At 36.7% G+C, this 16,773-nt stretch overlaps 1 protein-coding gene across 2 annotated transcripts in view; it reads left to right on the forward strand.

Moving 5' to 3' along the window:
- Window positions 1–16,773, forward strand: part of CENPP (centromere protein P) — a 250,849-nt gene that overhangs the window by 26,040 nt on the left and 208,036 nt on the right. For both annotated transcript variants that reach the window (XM_047779296.1, XM_047779297.1), the window contains one exon: window positions 10,445–10,533. In XM_047779296.1, coding sequence (XP_047635252.1) covers window positions 10,445–10,533 — 89 coding nt within the window. The remainder of the gene's footprint in view (window positions 1–10,444; window positions 10,534–16,773) is intronic.

Raw genomic sequence — 16,773 nt, forward strand, 5'->3', positions numbered from 1 at the left:
TAATGTGATGTGCTTATGAAGCATGGCTGACTAGAGGCATTTCCAGCACAAATGAGCCCTGGGCCCCTGCAGCTCCCACTGTGGCTGGGCTTGCTGGTCCTGTGTGGCTGTCATGAGGCCGCACAGACAGGACCAGTGGCACATGGGCCCCGCCTTCCAGGACCTGCTATCCCTGTTGTAGTGACTATGCTCCCTATCTCCTACCAGGCAGTAGTGGTTGGCACCAACCCAGGCCTCACTTCCCTATCAGCAGTATTTAAAGCTAATATTCTGATCCTCATACCACCAAGGCATGACTGAAAATTTTGTAACTATTTAGTAATGGCCTAAAGTTATACTGTTAGCTCACATGCCAAATGAATTAGAATTAGTTGAGCTGTACATCACAGAAAACTTAAAACTGAGGAAGGTTCAAAGTAATAGAAATTTATTTCTCTGTTGCTTAAACAAATTTTCAGGATAAGTTTTCAAGGGCTGGTGTGGTGGTTTCCTGATCATCAGGCTTTGTCATCACCCACATGGCTTCCAAATCATGGTGCATTTATCACTTTAGCATTTCAGACAAGGCTAGGCAAACTAGGGCTCACCTCTTCACTTGAAGGACACTTTTCAGAAGTTGTAACACCCATCATTTTCACCTACATTCTAGTGAGCAATAAGTTAGTGCAGAAGTTTAGTTTTCACTATACATGCCATGTGGCCAGTGAAAAAATTAGAGCAAGTAAGAAGTACGAATGTTGGGGACTACCAGCAGTTTCTATCCCACATGATTTAGGAGATGTAGGGAAAAAAAATCTAAGGAGAGAAACAATTTATACTCTTTGAAAAACATAGAACACAGTAATTGCTGAATCTCTAAGGGAACTTAAGTTGTCACTATATACCTTTCAAAGTATGTAGGTACTATTGAACTGCTTGGTTTTACTTTCAATTTGCTACAGAAAGAGCATGCTCTTCTAGGCTTTGTTAAGAACATTCCTTTCTCTCTTCATCTTTCCAATTTTATGGTTTTTATTTAAATCCTAATGGTAAATGGTAAATCCTCATATATTCTAGGCCTACTTGGGCATGTATATTTTCAAAACTATATCTCTAGTAGAATTGCTAGGTCAAAGAAGATGTACCTGTAAATTCTGATTGATAGTACCAAACTGCTTTCTAAAATAGTTTAACCATTGTAAATGTTGAGCAGATTTTTTTTTTTTTTGCCACACCCAAAGCATGCTGAAGTTCCCAGGCCAAGGGTCAAACCCAAGCCATAGCAGTGACACAGGCCACTGCAGTGACAATGCCAGATCTGTAACCTACTGTGTCACAGGAGAACTCCTTGAGCAGACTTTTATAGTTGAGACCGATAGAAGAAAAGCATTGGTAAAGAAGCAGCAACCTTCTGTGTTGTGTTTTTAAAAACAAAATTTCCACTAGAGGGAGATATTTAGCTATCAGAAAATTAAAAGTTAACCTAAATAATAAAACTATATTAGTTATACAATGTCATTATAATAAAATCATAGTAGTACAATGTTAGAACCAAAGTGACCTAAAGTCATATTAATAGAATGTTGGGACTAAAAGTGACCTTTTAGATTATCTAGGTCAACCTTCGTATAGGGATTAATTATTCCCAGAATGTTTGAATGATTTCTGTGTTGGCACAGCTGCTTTTGTCAGACGTGGTTAGAACATACAACTCTTTTCACCAGATTTACTGTCTGGTGTTGATAGTGCTGAGGAGTTGCAAGAAGATTAGAATTAACATTTGTCAGTATTAATAGTCCATGTAACGTAATAAACCAAGTGGGTGGCAGTTTGCGGGAAGGTGGTGGAGTGGTATGTTTTCATATCTACTCTCCCTGAAACCCAATGATATGGAAAAAATGACCCCAAAATAGGGAAGTTTTTTAATTTAAGAGAGTATTTGGTCTTGGCACAACATCAACTACTGAGAGCTATAAAAAATTAAATTGGCAGCTTGGATAATTGCAAAGGTTTGAGAGACAACCAGGAGCTAGGGTAGGGTTGAACAGTAAGACTCATCTCCTACACAAGGCCAGCCCTTCAAGACTCCAGAGGTAGCTGTTTCATCTAATGCATAGGAACCAACATAATAGAAACCACCAAGCAAAATGAAGAAACAGAGGGATATATTCAAAACAAGAAAGAACAATTTAAAAACCTTAGAAGAAAACCTTAAATGAAACAAATAATTTACCTGATAAAGGGTTCAGGATTTCCTGTCATGGCTCAGCAGAAATGAATCTGACTAGCATCCATGAGGATGCAGGTTCAATCCCTGACCTTGTTGAATGGGTTAAGGATCTGGCATTTCTGAGAGCTGTGGTGTAGGTCACAGACATGGTTAGGATCCCATGTTGCTGTGGCTTTGGCATAGGCCGGCAGCTATAGCTCCAACTTGACCCCTAGCCTGGGAATCTCCATATGCCATGGGTGTGGCCCTAAAAAGACCAAAAAAAAAAAAAAAAGAGAGTTCAAAATAATGGTCATAAAGATGCTAACGAGACTCGAGAGAAAAATGGATGAACATATTGAGAACTTCAACAAAGATAAGGAAAATGTAAGAAAGTTCCAAATAGAAGTTAAAGAGCTGCAGAATACAGTAAGTGAACTGAAAAATACATTGATGTGGTTCAACAGGAGACTACATGAGACAGAGAAGAGATCAATGATTTCAAAGACAGGACATAGGAACTCACCAAATCAAAGCAGCAAAAAGGGAAAAAAATGAACAAAAGTGAAGATGGCTTAAGGGACCAATGGGACAGCATGAAGCATGCTAACATTTACATAGGAGCCTGAGAAGAAGAGAAAGGGTTTGAAAACATATTTGAAGAAATAATGACAGAAAAACTTCCCTAAAATATAAAAACAGTTCTCCAGATCCAGGAACCCCAGAGAATTCCAAATAAGAGGAACCCCAAAAGACCTGTTAGAAAAGATCAGTAAAACTAAGAGCAGGTTCTTTGAAAGGATAATCCAAATTTATAAAACTTTGGCTAGACTTACCAAGAAAACAAAAAAAGTTTCAAGTAAATAAAATACAAAATGAAAGAAGACGTGGTACACATACGCAATGGAGTACTACTCAGCCATAAAAAGAACAAATCAATGCCATTTGCAGCAATATGGATGCAACTAGAGATTATCATATTAAGTGAAGTAAATCAGAAGGAGAAAATCAAATACCATATGATATCATTTATATGTGGAATCTAAAATGTGGTGCAAATGAACTTATCTACAGAATAGAAACAGACTCACAGACATGGAGAACAGACTTGTGGTTGCCTAGGGAGAGAAGGGAGAGACTGAGATGGACTGGGAGTTTGGGGTTAGTAGATGCAAACTATTACATTTAGAATGGATGGGCAATGAGGTCCTACTATATAGTACAGGGAACTGTGTCCAATCTCTTGGAATAGAGTATGGTGGGGGATGATATGAGAAAAATATGCACACACACACACACACACACATATGCCTGGGTCACTTTGCTATACAGCATAAATTGCTACAACATAGTAAATCAACTATGATAAAAATATACAAAAAAAAAGTGAAAGAAACATTACAACTCTACCAAGGAATACAAAAGATCATAAGAGACTACTGTGAATAATTATGTGCCAAAAAATGGATACACTCCTAAAAACAACTCTCCAGGACTGAATCAGGAAGAAACAGAAAATCTATTTATTTATTTATTTATTTATTTGCTTTTTAGGGCTGCACCTGCAGCACATGGAGGTTCCCAGGCTAGGGGTCTAATCAGAGCTACAGCTGCCAGTCTATACCACAGCCACAGCAACTTGGGATCCAAGCCGCATCTGTGACCTATACCAGAGCTCATGGCAATGCTAGATCCTTAACTCACCGAGCGAGGCCAGGGATCAGACCTGCGTCCCTGTGGATACTTGTTGGGTTCATTACCACTGAGCCACGACAGGAACTCCTGAGTCAGTAATTTAAAACCTCAGCAAACTAAAATCCAGAACCAGATGGCTTCACTGGTGAATGCTACAAACCTTTTTTTTGGGCAGGGGGGTGCCTGAGGGATGCTGAACTTCCCTGGCCAGGGATTAAACCTGAGCCCCAGCAGCGACAACACTGAATTCTTAACTGATAGGCCACCAGGGGACTTCATACAAACATTTGAAGAAGAATTATACCAATTCTTCTCACACTCTTCCATAAAGTAGAAGAGGAACTTCTGAACTCACATTACGAGGCCATCAGTAACCTGATAACCAGAACAGACAAGGGCACAAGAAAAGCATTTGAAAAGGATTTGAAAGACTTGTGCACTGAAAGTATGACATTGGTGAAAAAAAATATATAATACAGATAAATGGAAAAACATTTCATGCTCATGGATAGAATGAATCACTATTTTGAAAATATCCATTCTGCCCAAAGCTATCTACATGTTCAATGCAAATCCCTACCAAAATTCCAATGAAGTTTTTCACAGAAATACAAGAACCTCCTAAAATTTGTGTGTAAATCACAAAAGATCCCAAATAGCCAACTCAATCTTGGAAAGGAGAACAAACCTAGAGCCATTGCCCATCTTGATTTTGAACAATATCACAAAGCTATAGTGATCTAAACAGTATTGTATTGGCCTAAAAAAGATGCATATGTCAATGGAACAGAATGGAGTGCCCAAGAAATAAACTCATGTATGTATGGTTAGGTAATGTATGTCAAAAGAGCCAAGATGGTAGAATAGAGAAAGGATAGTATCTTTAATAAGTGGTATTGGGAAAACTGGACCATTGTTTTACATCAGACACGAAACCTAACTCAAAATGGATTAAAGATTTGAATGTAAGACCTGAAACCATAAAACTTGTAGAAGAAAACATAGGACCTAAGTTCCTTGACTTCAGTCTTGCTGATGATTTTTTGGATTCAACTAAAAGCGAAAATAAACAAGTGGAACTACCTCAGACTAAAAAGTTGTTTTTTTTTTTTTTTTTGCTTTTGTGTTTTTAGGACTGCACCCACAGCACATGGAGTTTCCCAGGCTAGGGGTCTAATTGGAGCTACAGCTGCAGGCCTATGCCACAGCCACAGTAACCCCAGATCCAGGCCACGTCTGTGACCTACACTGCACCTCACAGCAATACCGGATCCTTAACCCACTGAGCGAGGCCAGGCATCAAACCCACAACCTCATGGTTCCTAGTCAGATTCATTTCCACCGAGCCACAACGGGAACTCCTAAAAAGCTTTTGCAAAGCAAAGGAAACAACAAAATGACAAGACTGAATGGGATAAAATATTTGCAAATCATGTCTGATAAGATGTTAACATACAAAATATATAAAGAGCTGATAAAAGTCAATAGTGAAAAAAAGCCTGATAAAAATGAACAGAGGATTTGAATAGACATTTTTCTACAGAAGACATACAGAAGGCCAGCAGGTACATGCAATGATACTCAACATTACACTAGTAATCAGGGAAATGTAAATCAAAGCCACAATGAGATAGAACCCCACATCTGTTAGAATGTATATTGTAAAAAAGACAAGAAGTAACAGGTATTGATGAGAATATGGAGAAGTGGGACTGCGTACTGTTGATGGTCTTGTAAGTTCGTAAAGCCACTATGGAAAAGAGTGGACACTGCTCAGAAAGTTAAATATATAACTTGGGTGGTCCAGCAATTCTACTGGATATTTATCCAAAGGAAACAAAAACAGTGACTCAAAAAGATATATATATATATAATGCCCACATGTTCACTGAAGCATTATTTACAATAGCCAAGACATGGAAACAGTGTCCATCAATGGATGAATATATAAGGAAAATGTGGTCTGTATATACAGTGTAATATTTTTCAGCCATAAAATAAATGACATCTTGGAGTTCCTGGCTCAGTGGTTAACGAATCCAACTGGGAACCACGAGGTTGTGGGTTTGATCCCTGGCTTGGCTCAGTGGGTTGAGGATCCAGTGTTGCCGTGAGCTGTGGTGTAGGTCGCAGACACAGCTCGGATCTGGCGTTGCTGTGGCTGTGGTGTAGGCTGGCGGCTACAGCTTCGATTAGACCCCTAGCCTGGGAACCTCCATATGCCACGGGTGTAGCCATAGAAAAGACAATAAATAAATAAATAAATAAATGAAATCTTACCATTTATGACAACATGGATAAACCTCAAAGGCATTGTGCTAAAAAAGTCAGACAGAGAAAGATAAGTACTGTATGATCTCACTTATATGTGGAATTAGGAAGCAACATAAGCAAAAAGAAAGGTTTATAGTTACAGAAAGTAGATTACTGGTTGCCAAGGGTGGGGGATGAAGAGAATGGTCAAAGATGGTCAAAAGGTATAGACCTCCAGTTAGAAAATAAATAAGGCTTGGGGATCTAATGTACAGTACGATAACTACAGTTAATCATACTTTTGGAGTTCCCATTGTGGCTCAATGAGTTAGGAATCCAGTGAGCATCAATGAAGATGCGTGTTTTTTCCCTTGCCGCTCTCAGTGGGCTAAGGATCTGGCATTGCTATGAGCTTCTGTGTAGGTTGTAAATGTGGCTTGGATCCTGTGTTGCTGTGGCTATGGCATAGGCCAGAAGCTGCAGCTCCAATTTGGCCCCTAACCTGGGATCGTCCATATGCTATGGGTGTGGCCCTTAAAAAAAAAAAAATCATACTTTATTGCTTTTTTTTTTAATGCCTGTACCTGTGGCATATGGAAATTCCTGGGCCAGGGATTGAATCTGAGCCCCAGTTGCAGCAATACTGAAGTCTTTGACCCACTGCACCGGGCTGGGGATTGAACCCACACCTCTGCAACTGTGTGCCACTGTGGGTCAGATTCTTAACCGACTGCACCATGGCTGGGATTCCTATTTCATTGCATTTTCAAAAGTTGCCAAGAGAGTAAATCTTCAAATCATCACAGAAAAACAATTTTTATAATTATGTATGGTATCCAATATTAATCAGACCTATTGTGATCATTTTGCCATATATACAGATGTGAAATCATAATTTTGTACAACTGAAACTGATATAGTGTTATGTCAATTATACCTCAATGAAAATTTTTTAAAAGAATGCAATCCCATGTCATAGGCTCCAAACAAAATTGACTTGATGTGATGACATTCAAACCCAAATGGAAAAAAAAAAAACAAAACACTGAAATCTGATTATAGTGTGTTTTGTGAGCATTCCATAAATTTTGCAAAGTTAACAGGACCCTCTCCCTAAATATCTCTACCCATAGTCCTTAAGTTGTGAAGAAGAATGAGAAATGCAAACTTCAGTTAAGTTGGCTGTAGTAGAAGGGAATGTGCTGCTGACACTCATGAAGGGTCTTTGAGATCTGGTTGTTTATAAGGTCCTCTTTGTTTACGATTGGGGTGGATTGACCTTATTAGCTGTATGACCAGCAAGGAGAGAGATAAGGAAAAAGTGTCTTACAGAATCCACAACACACACTTCTCCCGCCATCCCCACAAAAAAAGAGGGGCCAATAAGTCATAGGCTTTATGCTGACAGAATAATTTGCCTATTCTAATGGGTGAAAGGCCAAAATTCAAAACATAACATTGAAGCAAAAGATAAGACATTCCTCTGAGATTTTGTTCTTTTTTCTTTATTTCTTTTTGTTATAACAGCTTGAGATCGGTTTACATATAATTCATCCATTTAATGTATATATTCAATATACATATAATACATATATACATCATATATATAATGTCTTGATTATAGACATAATTCATGTTCCTTAAAGGGAAAAATTAGAAAATGTGAAAAATAGGAATCATGCATAGTCCTACTACCCAATCACTGCTAAAATTATGCTTCTTTTCCTCATGACTTTTCTGAGTAATTTTATAAAGTTGTGATTCTTCTATACTGTCATTTTTATGTAACATTCTCATTCCTCATTAAAACTTGAAGTTGTTATTAAAATCATTTCTAAATATTAAAAAAAAATAAAGTATACATCCAGCCAGTTTCAGTTTACTCAGGTTTGTGCAACTATCACCATGTAAATTTTAGAATTTTATCACCCCTAATTTGCCTCTCTTTTGCCCAGACTAACTTATCTATCTTCTTTCTCTATGGATTTATTTATTCTGGGCATTTCATAAAAAAGGAATCATAAAATTTATAGTCTTTTTTTGCTAGTTTCTTTTTCTTAGCACAATGTTTTCAGAGCTCATTCATGTTATAGCATGTATCATTACTTCATTGTTTATTTTTTGGCTGAATAATACTGCATTGTAAGGATATATATCACATGTTGTTTATTCATCAGCTGATGAACATTTGGCTTATTTTCACCTTTTGGCTGTTATAAATAACATTTCTGTAGCTGTTCATGTATAAGTTTGTAAGTAGACATATGTTTTCATTATTCTCATATATATCTAGGTATAGAATTACTGGGTCAGGTGGAAGTACCAGATGATGTTGAGTACTAGCCAATGTCGAGCATCTTTTCATAAGCTTCTTGGCCATTTTTATATTATCTTTGATGAAATGTCTGTTGAGATTCATTGCCCAATTTTACTTGGGTCATTTGTCTTTTTATTATTGTCTCTGGAATTTGTGGGGATTTTTTTGGCTATGCCTGTGGCATGAGGAAATTCCCAGGCCAAGGATTAAACTTGCACCACAGCAGTAACCAGAGCCACACAAGTGGCAATGCCAGATCCTTAGCCCACTGGACCACCAGAGAACTCCTGGAATTTGTTTTTTATTAGATATGATGGTAGATACACACAGATGGCCTACTTTAACTACAGCTGCTTGCTTTTTTTTTTTTTTTGCTTTATAAGAGCCATCTGTGTGAATATCAAAGTTCCCAGGTTAGGGGTCAAATTGGAGCTGCAGTTGCCAGCCTATACCACAGCCACAGCAACACAGGATCAGAGCTGTGGCTGTGACTTATTCTGCACCTCATGACAATGCTGGATCCTTAACCCATGGAGTGAGGCCAGGGATCAAACCCGTGTCCTCATGGATACTAGTTGGATTCGTTACCACTGAGCCACAATGAGAGCTCCATAACCACAGCTGCTTCTAAAAATTTCTAATTTATTCTTTAGCAGCTGAAAAACTAAACAGAGATTATAAATCATTAATACCCATTTCTGCAGCAGCTCAAAATGTAAAGAGACAAGTCATATAGTGCCCAGACAAATGGAGAAGAGTCAAGCATTATCTACTCATTCTTTATCCTTAGGTTATAGCAGAAATTGCTAGATCTACTCCTGTTAATAAATTAAGATTCACAGTGTACAGAGCACAAAGATGGTGCAGGGTTTGTTCATCATCCTTTAGGATCCTTGCCGTGAAAGGAATTAGAAAATGGAGTTAAATTCACTTTGAAAGAAATAATCCAGGAAATACAAGAACATGCTATATTATAACTGCTTGGACTTTCAAATGAAAACATTCAGGAAAATTGAGTAAGAAGGTAAGAGAGCTGAGAGAAAGAAAGGAAGGAAGGAAGAATAAAATGATTATAGTTCTGAAAATTAAATTAGAAGTAGCCAGGTGTACAATTTGGAGGATATGCTTGAGAAAAATCACCTACAAATGAAGTTGGAGAAAAAAAATCACCTATGCTTGCAGCTGAAGAAAAATGTGGAAAACAGACAATGATTTTTCCAAAAACAAAAAAATAGAGAGTAATAATAGAAGAAAATTTACTAGAGTAAAGGAGAAAACCTGGATTTTGTAGATCATAATATTTAACAGTTTATTTTACAATCCCCATTATTGAATATAGAATTGTTTTGTGCTCTTTATTATAAAGAGCCCTTTTGTCTTCATTTCTTATTTCTTTATTATGAATTCTTAGAATTCAAATTGCTGAGACAGAGAATATAAACAATTTGTGCATTGTGAAAATTATGTTATAGGTAAAAATGTCAACTCATTGTTTTAATTTACATTTATCTTATTGTCAGAGTGAGCATGTTGCCTTTTACCTCTGAGTTTTTAGTTCATGTGTTTTACCTTTTCCTCTTCAGTTTACTTATTTCCTTGTGTTTGTAACACAGATTTTTCTGTTTATTTCTTTTAAAGTCATTTTTATAGATATTTTGTGTTTTTATGTAACATATTTGGTATTTTTTGTTATTGTTAGAAAGTTCTTGCTCATTTAGTAATCAGTTAAATGTCTATGTTTTCTCCTAATATTTTGTGGTTTCACTGTTTACATTTAAGTAAGTAATTTATTTGGAGTAGTTCATTTCGGTTTTTGGTTTAGAGTGAGGATCTGATTTCATTCTTTTAAGACTGTAGTACCTTTTCTTGGTTACCTTTTCCTGTTACCTGGTGGCATTTCATTTTGAATATTTTAAAAGTAGTTTTTTTTTATTTTATTTAAAAGTTGACTGTGCTTTGATACACAAGTTTTTTTTTTGTCCTTATTTTAGAATAAGGAGAGTTTATCTTCTGTTATTACTGACCTCAGCATAATAATGGAGCCCACCGAATATTCAGAATTAAGTGAATTTGTATCTAGGTAAGATATTTTACTTTTTTTGAGGTTATTTTAACTTTACAATTTTAAGTTTACCTGTTCTTTTTTCTTGATAAGTAAATTTCAAAATATCTCTGAAAGCAGAACATCATTATTGTGGCTTATATTTAAGCCTATATTCTCTGTATCTCTCATTCATTCAATTAAAATTTATTATACATTCACCAAGTCCTAGGCATTAAAATTAAAATGTGAGCAAAACTAGATATAATCTTTGATCCTCATAGAATTTGTAGCCTAGTAAAGAATTCAGATATTAAATAATCTCAGAAATTAAAATTATGGCTGTTTTAAATGCTACAAATGAGAGTTATAAACTGTATTGAAGCTACATCAGGAATTTGGCTTTTGGGGAAAACATAGAATATTTTCCTAAAACTTGAGCCAATGTGAACAGGTGTACAGTAAACAAAAGAGATCCGAGGAGTTCCTACTATGGCACAGTGGGTTAAGGATCCAGCGTTGTCTCTGTGGCAGTGTGGGTTCCAATCCCTGGCCTGGTGCAGTGGGTTAAGGATCCAGCTTTGCTTCAGTTGTGGTGTAGGTTGCAGCTGCAGTTTGGATTCAGTCCCTGGCCTGGGAACTTCCATATGCTGTGGTTATGGCCAAAAAAAAAAAAAAAAAACCCAAAACCAAAACCCAACAACAACAACAGCAAAACCAAAAGAGTTCCTAGATAGAATAGCTTGTGCTAGGAGGGAGCATGGCACCTATGAGCATCTCGGGGAGGCCAGAGTAACTGGGGGAAGGCAAGAGCAGAGAATTGTGGTATAAGATAAAGTTAGCAACCTATGTAAGGTCCACACTATGGATTTTGGTATAAGGAGTTTGATCATAGTCCTGACCATTGTGAAGCTATTGAATGATTTTAAGCAGAGCCAAAGGAAGACAAAGTATGATATCCTGGGAGCTCCCATTGTGGCTTAATGGGTTAAGAACCTGACTAGTATCCAAGAGTTTGCAAGTTCGATGCCTGGCCTCACTCAGTGCATTAAGGATCTGGTGTTGCCATGAGCTGTGGTGTAGGTCACAGATGTGGCTTGGATCCCATATTGCTATGGCTGTGGCATAGGCCAGCAGCTGTAACTCTGATTTGACCCCTAGCCTGGGAACTTCCATGTGCCACAGGTGCAGCCCTAAAAGGGGGAAAAAAAAAGAAGTATGATATCCTGGAAAGAATTACTCTCGATGCTGCAGGGAGAAGGGATTTGAGGGATAAAATTGAATATAGGAGGGTTAATGACTAGCCCATTAAAACAGTTTAGGGAAACAGAAATTTGTAGTTTGGACTAGATTAGTGGTAGTTGAGATAAAGGACTGGATGGATTTGGGGACGGTTTAGCAAGCACTATTGGGTAGGCATTATGTTCATTGAATAAGAGGGATTAGGAGTCACTGACAGGTTATAACTCCTTAATCGTGGTGATTACATTTGTTGAGACAGAAGTTGGAAGAGGACCATGTCAGATGAGATTGTGACTTCAGTTTGTATATGTTAAATATGAGTGCCTTTAAAACACTGAAGTAAAAATATGAAGTAGGCAGCTAAGAAGAGATGTGGGTAGGAGAGAGAAACCTTGGTGTTATCTGCCAGTGGTCAAAGTTAAAACTTGGAGCAGGAATGAGATTGCCTTTAGAGAAAATATAGAATGAAAACAGGAAAAGGACTGAAACTGAACCTTAAGGAATTCTACTGAATAGAGTTCAAGGATACTGCAAAGGAACTAGAAAACTGCTGGAGAGATGGGAGGAAATCAAGGGTGCATTGTCGACCACTGACAATTGAGTTGACAGTTTTTCTTTCACATCTTTAAAGAAATCCTTACAGTGTATACTGGAGTACATAGATACATTGTAAAAAGAAATTTACTATACTGTTTTTGTGTGTGTATGACTTTTTCCTGTTGTTTTTAAACTTTTCTAATGATTTTTCTTTTTGACATTTTGTGCTATTTCTAGGATAGGTTTGTGTGAAAATTCCCAACCACATCTTTTCGGATGCTTTTTCTGTCATAGTTCTCCAACTCTGATTACCTATATGTTAGAATATTTGATATATTGTCTCAGTGTTTGGATGCTCTATTCTATTTCTTTCACTGTTTTTTTCCTTTGCATTTCATTTTGAATAATTTCTATTACCCTGTCTTCAAATTCGCAGATTCTTTCCTCAGCTGAAGTCCAGTGTGCAAATGAGACCATTGAAAGAATTCTTTATCTCTAATGTTTTTTATTTCTAGTGTTTTCATTTGATTCTTAATTTTTCTCTCTATACTAAAATTCCCTATTTGTTTATAAATGTGTCCACCTTTTTTTTACTAGATCTTTTAACCTATCGGTCATAGTTATTATTTTCTTTAACATCTTATTATGGAAATTTTCTAATATAAGTTCCCCTTGTAATCCACAAATAGAGCATTCCTGTCAAACCTTTTGGGTTTTTTTTTGTTTTTTTTTGTTTTTTTTGCTATTTCTTGGGCCGCTTCCACGGCATATGGAGGTTCCCAGGCTAGGGGTCTAATCAGAGCTGTAGCCACTGGCCTACGCCAGAGCCACAGCAACGCAGGATCCGAGCCGCCTCTGCAACCTACACCACAGCTCAGGGCAACGCCGGATCGTTAACCCACTGAGCAAGGGCAGGGACCGAACCCGCTACCTCATGGTTCCTAGTCGAATTTGTTAACCACTGCGCCACGACGGGAACTCCTGTCAAACCTTTTGTAAGCCAACATGGTGTAAAGAAAAAAGCAGTTATTTCAGGACTCATTCTGTTAATGGATGCACAAAATAAATCAGGACATACCTCAAATGCTCACAGTCATAGTTTAATGCTATGGTGGCTTGATACTGAGATGCTGAGGGTCCTTCTGGGGAAGGACTTTAGTGGTTCCACTCTTGCTCCTTGGGGTGTGTGTTGCCTTTATGATGGCTCCCTGCAAAACAAACCCTGAATGTTACTTTCACTTTTCACCTTTTCTTTTTTTTTTTTTTTTTTGAAAAAGTGAAAATTCTTTTCAGATTTTTTTCCCATTATCAAAAAGAGGTACTAATGTAGATCTTCACTAAAATGAAGTGGTATGAAATCAGACTTTCAAAATGTAGGGAATACCTGGATATGTTAAAATAATAGTATAATTAATCTGCAGCTACCTATTAGGTACCATCAACAATTACCAATATTTTGTCAATCTTATTAAATCTATTCTTATTACATAACACATTTTAAAACTTTCAATTTGGAAATAATTATAGACTCAAAGAAATTTGCAAAAAACAAAATAGAAGGAGATTCCCTATACCCTTCATCCAGCCTTTGAGAGTGATAACATCTTGAATAATTGTAGTATACTGTCAAAACCAGAAAATTGATATTAGTAAGATCCAGAGAGCTTTTGCAAATTTTAGCAGTTTTGCAAGTGCTTTGTATGTGTGTGTTCTATGCAATTTTTATCATCTACATAGCTTTGTGACACCACCACTACATTTAAGATAGAAAACTATTTCATACTCCTTTTATTAGCTCATTTTCCCCCTAATTAAAAAATTGTGGTAAAATATATATAGCATAAAATTTGCCTTTTTAACCCTTTCATCTGTACAGTTCAGTAGTATTACATACATTCATAGTGTTAAACAGCCATATCCATCTCCATGACTATTTTCATCTTATAAAACTGAAGCTACATACCCATTAAAAAATAACTCCCAATTTCCTTCTCTGCCCAGCCCTGAGCAAACATCATTCTTATTTTGCTTCTATGATTTTTAATTAGTTATTTAATTTAATTTTAATTTAATTTAATTTTCAATTTTTTTAAATTTTTTTCTTTTTTGGCTGCTCCTCAGCATATGGAGTTCCCAGGCCAGGGATCAGATCTGAGCCTCAGTTGCAACCTGTACTACAGCTGTGACAGTGCTGAATTCATTAACCCACCAAGCCAGGCCTAGGATCGAACCAGTGTCCTTATAATGCAGAGATGCTGTCGATCCCGTTGTGCCACAGGGGGAACTCCTATAGTTATTTTAAAGCCCCTATCTGATATTATCAACATTTGAAACATCTTTGAGTCCAGTTGTGATTAGTTTATAATAGTTTGTTTTTTTCTTGACTTTTTGTGACTTATAATTTTTAATTGATTGATGGACATTGTTTGTGAAAAAACAGTAGAGACTGAAGCAAATAGTATGTATGTCCAGAAATGGGCGTATTGGAGTTACCTTCGTGGCGCAGTGGTTAACGAATCCGACTCGTTAACCGTGAGGTTGCAGGTTTAATCCCTGGCCTTGCTCAGTGAGTTAAGGATCCGGTGTTGCCATCAGCTGTTGTGTAGGTTTGTGTGTGTACCGCTGAGGGGAGCTCTCTCTGGTTGCCTACCATGATTCCAGTCTTTTTTGGTGGAGTCCCTTTTTGTCTGGGGTTTCCATCTGTTCTAAAATGACACTCCACCCCTAACAATTTGTTGAAATTATAGATAATTTCTTGATATTTATATGGTGGTTGCTTCCCTCCCCTGTCTTTAACCAAGTGTGTATAGTTTATGTGTCCTCTTTCTCCCTTAAGTGAGAACAATATTCATTTATTTGGTTACTTTATGAATTCAGGTTTTTAATGGGCTCAAGAAAGGTTATGATTTTGTAGATTATTCAGATTTTCCTTGATGCTAGGTTTAGAGTGACATGCTCTGCAACTTTTTACATCTTAAGTAGAAATGGAACTCTTTCTCGATTTTCTCTGATTCTAATTCTGAAATTTGGGACATACTCTCTTTTTAACTTCTGCATCCATCTTACCCTTTCTTTCTTTCTTTTTTTTTTTTTTTTTTGGTCTTTTTGCCTTTTCTAGGGCCGCTCCCTCAGCATATGGAGGTTCCCAGGCTAGGGGTCAAATAGGAGCTGTAGCTGTTGGCCTATACCACAGCTCACAGCAACGCTGGATCCTCAACCCACTGAGCAAGTCCAGGGATCGAACCCTAGACCTCATGGTTCCTTAGTCAGATTCGTTAACCACTGAACCACAATGGGAACTCCCTTATCCTTTCTTTATATTTTTTATCTCTTCATATCTTTGGGCTTATTCCTCATTGTTTCTCAAGTCTCTATTTCAGTTCAATAATTATTTCATCATTTTCTGACTTATCTGCTCTTAAACCCCCATCCATTGAGTTTTAAATTTCACTGATAGTACTTGTCTTTTGTAAAAGTTCTTTGTGTCTCATTTTCAAGTTTTTGTGTCTTTTTTAAATATAATCCTTTTTTTAATGGTTCTTGCTTTTCCATGTAATTATACCAAATTATCTCCTTGGATGTAATATGCCAGTAAAGGATAACTGTTGCTTCAAATTACATCTAATTGGCTATTAAATCCATCCATTGATCTCACCTCATTATCAGGACTGATTATTCCTCAAAGTTCTCTGTGTGACCTCCTTTGTAATTTATCTCTTTTCATAAAGGTTAGCAATGTAAGCATCTTTACATGTGCTTAATTGCCATATATTTATACTTTTTCATGAAGTTTAAGTCTTTTGCTTATTGCTTCATTAGATTATTTGTCTTTTCACAGTTTTTTTCGGAGTTCTTTATATATTCTGCATACAAGTTCTTTGTCCTATATGCAATTTCCAAATATTTCTCCTATTCTGTAGCTTGTCTCTTCATTTTCTTAAGTGTCTTTCAAAGAGCAAAGTTGTTGTTGGTTTCAGGAACACAGTTTGCATTTTTTTTTCTTTTTTTTTTTTTTGGCCATCCCTGAGGAATATGAAGTTCCCGTGCCAAGGCTCAAACCCATGCCACTGCACTGACCTGAGCCACAACAGTGACAACACCATATTCTTAACCCACTGAGCTACCAGGGAACTCCTGTCTTTTTTTTTAGTTCATGTTTTTCTATGATGTCTGAGAACTTTTTGCTTAACCTCAGATCATGAAAATTACCTTCCAAATTTTAAAATTTTTATAATTTTACCTTTTATATTTGGATCTATGATTCATTTGCCTTACTCTAATTGTTGATCTGTTTGGTTTGAGATCGATCCACTTAGCAGTTATTTTTTGTTCTCTCCATGTTTTGTTCGTCTATTTTTCCCTCTTCGTATCTTTTCTGGATTCTTGAATACTTTTTAAAATTCCACATTAATTTGATTTTTTTCTATATATCTTACATATTATATAAATATATGTTTTAAAATAATATATCTAAATATGTATTATATGTGTAATATATTT

The sequence above is a fragment of the Phacochoerus africanus genome, chromosome 5 (genome assembly GCF_016906955.1).
Source record: "Phacochoerus africanus isolate WHEZ1 chromosome 5, ROS_Pafr_v1, whole genome shotgun sequence".
Taxonomy (NCBI): Eukaryota; Metazoa; Chordata; class Mammalia; order Artiodactyla; family Suidae; genus Phacochoerus; species Phacochoerus africanus.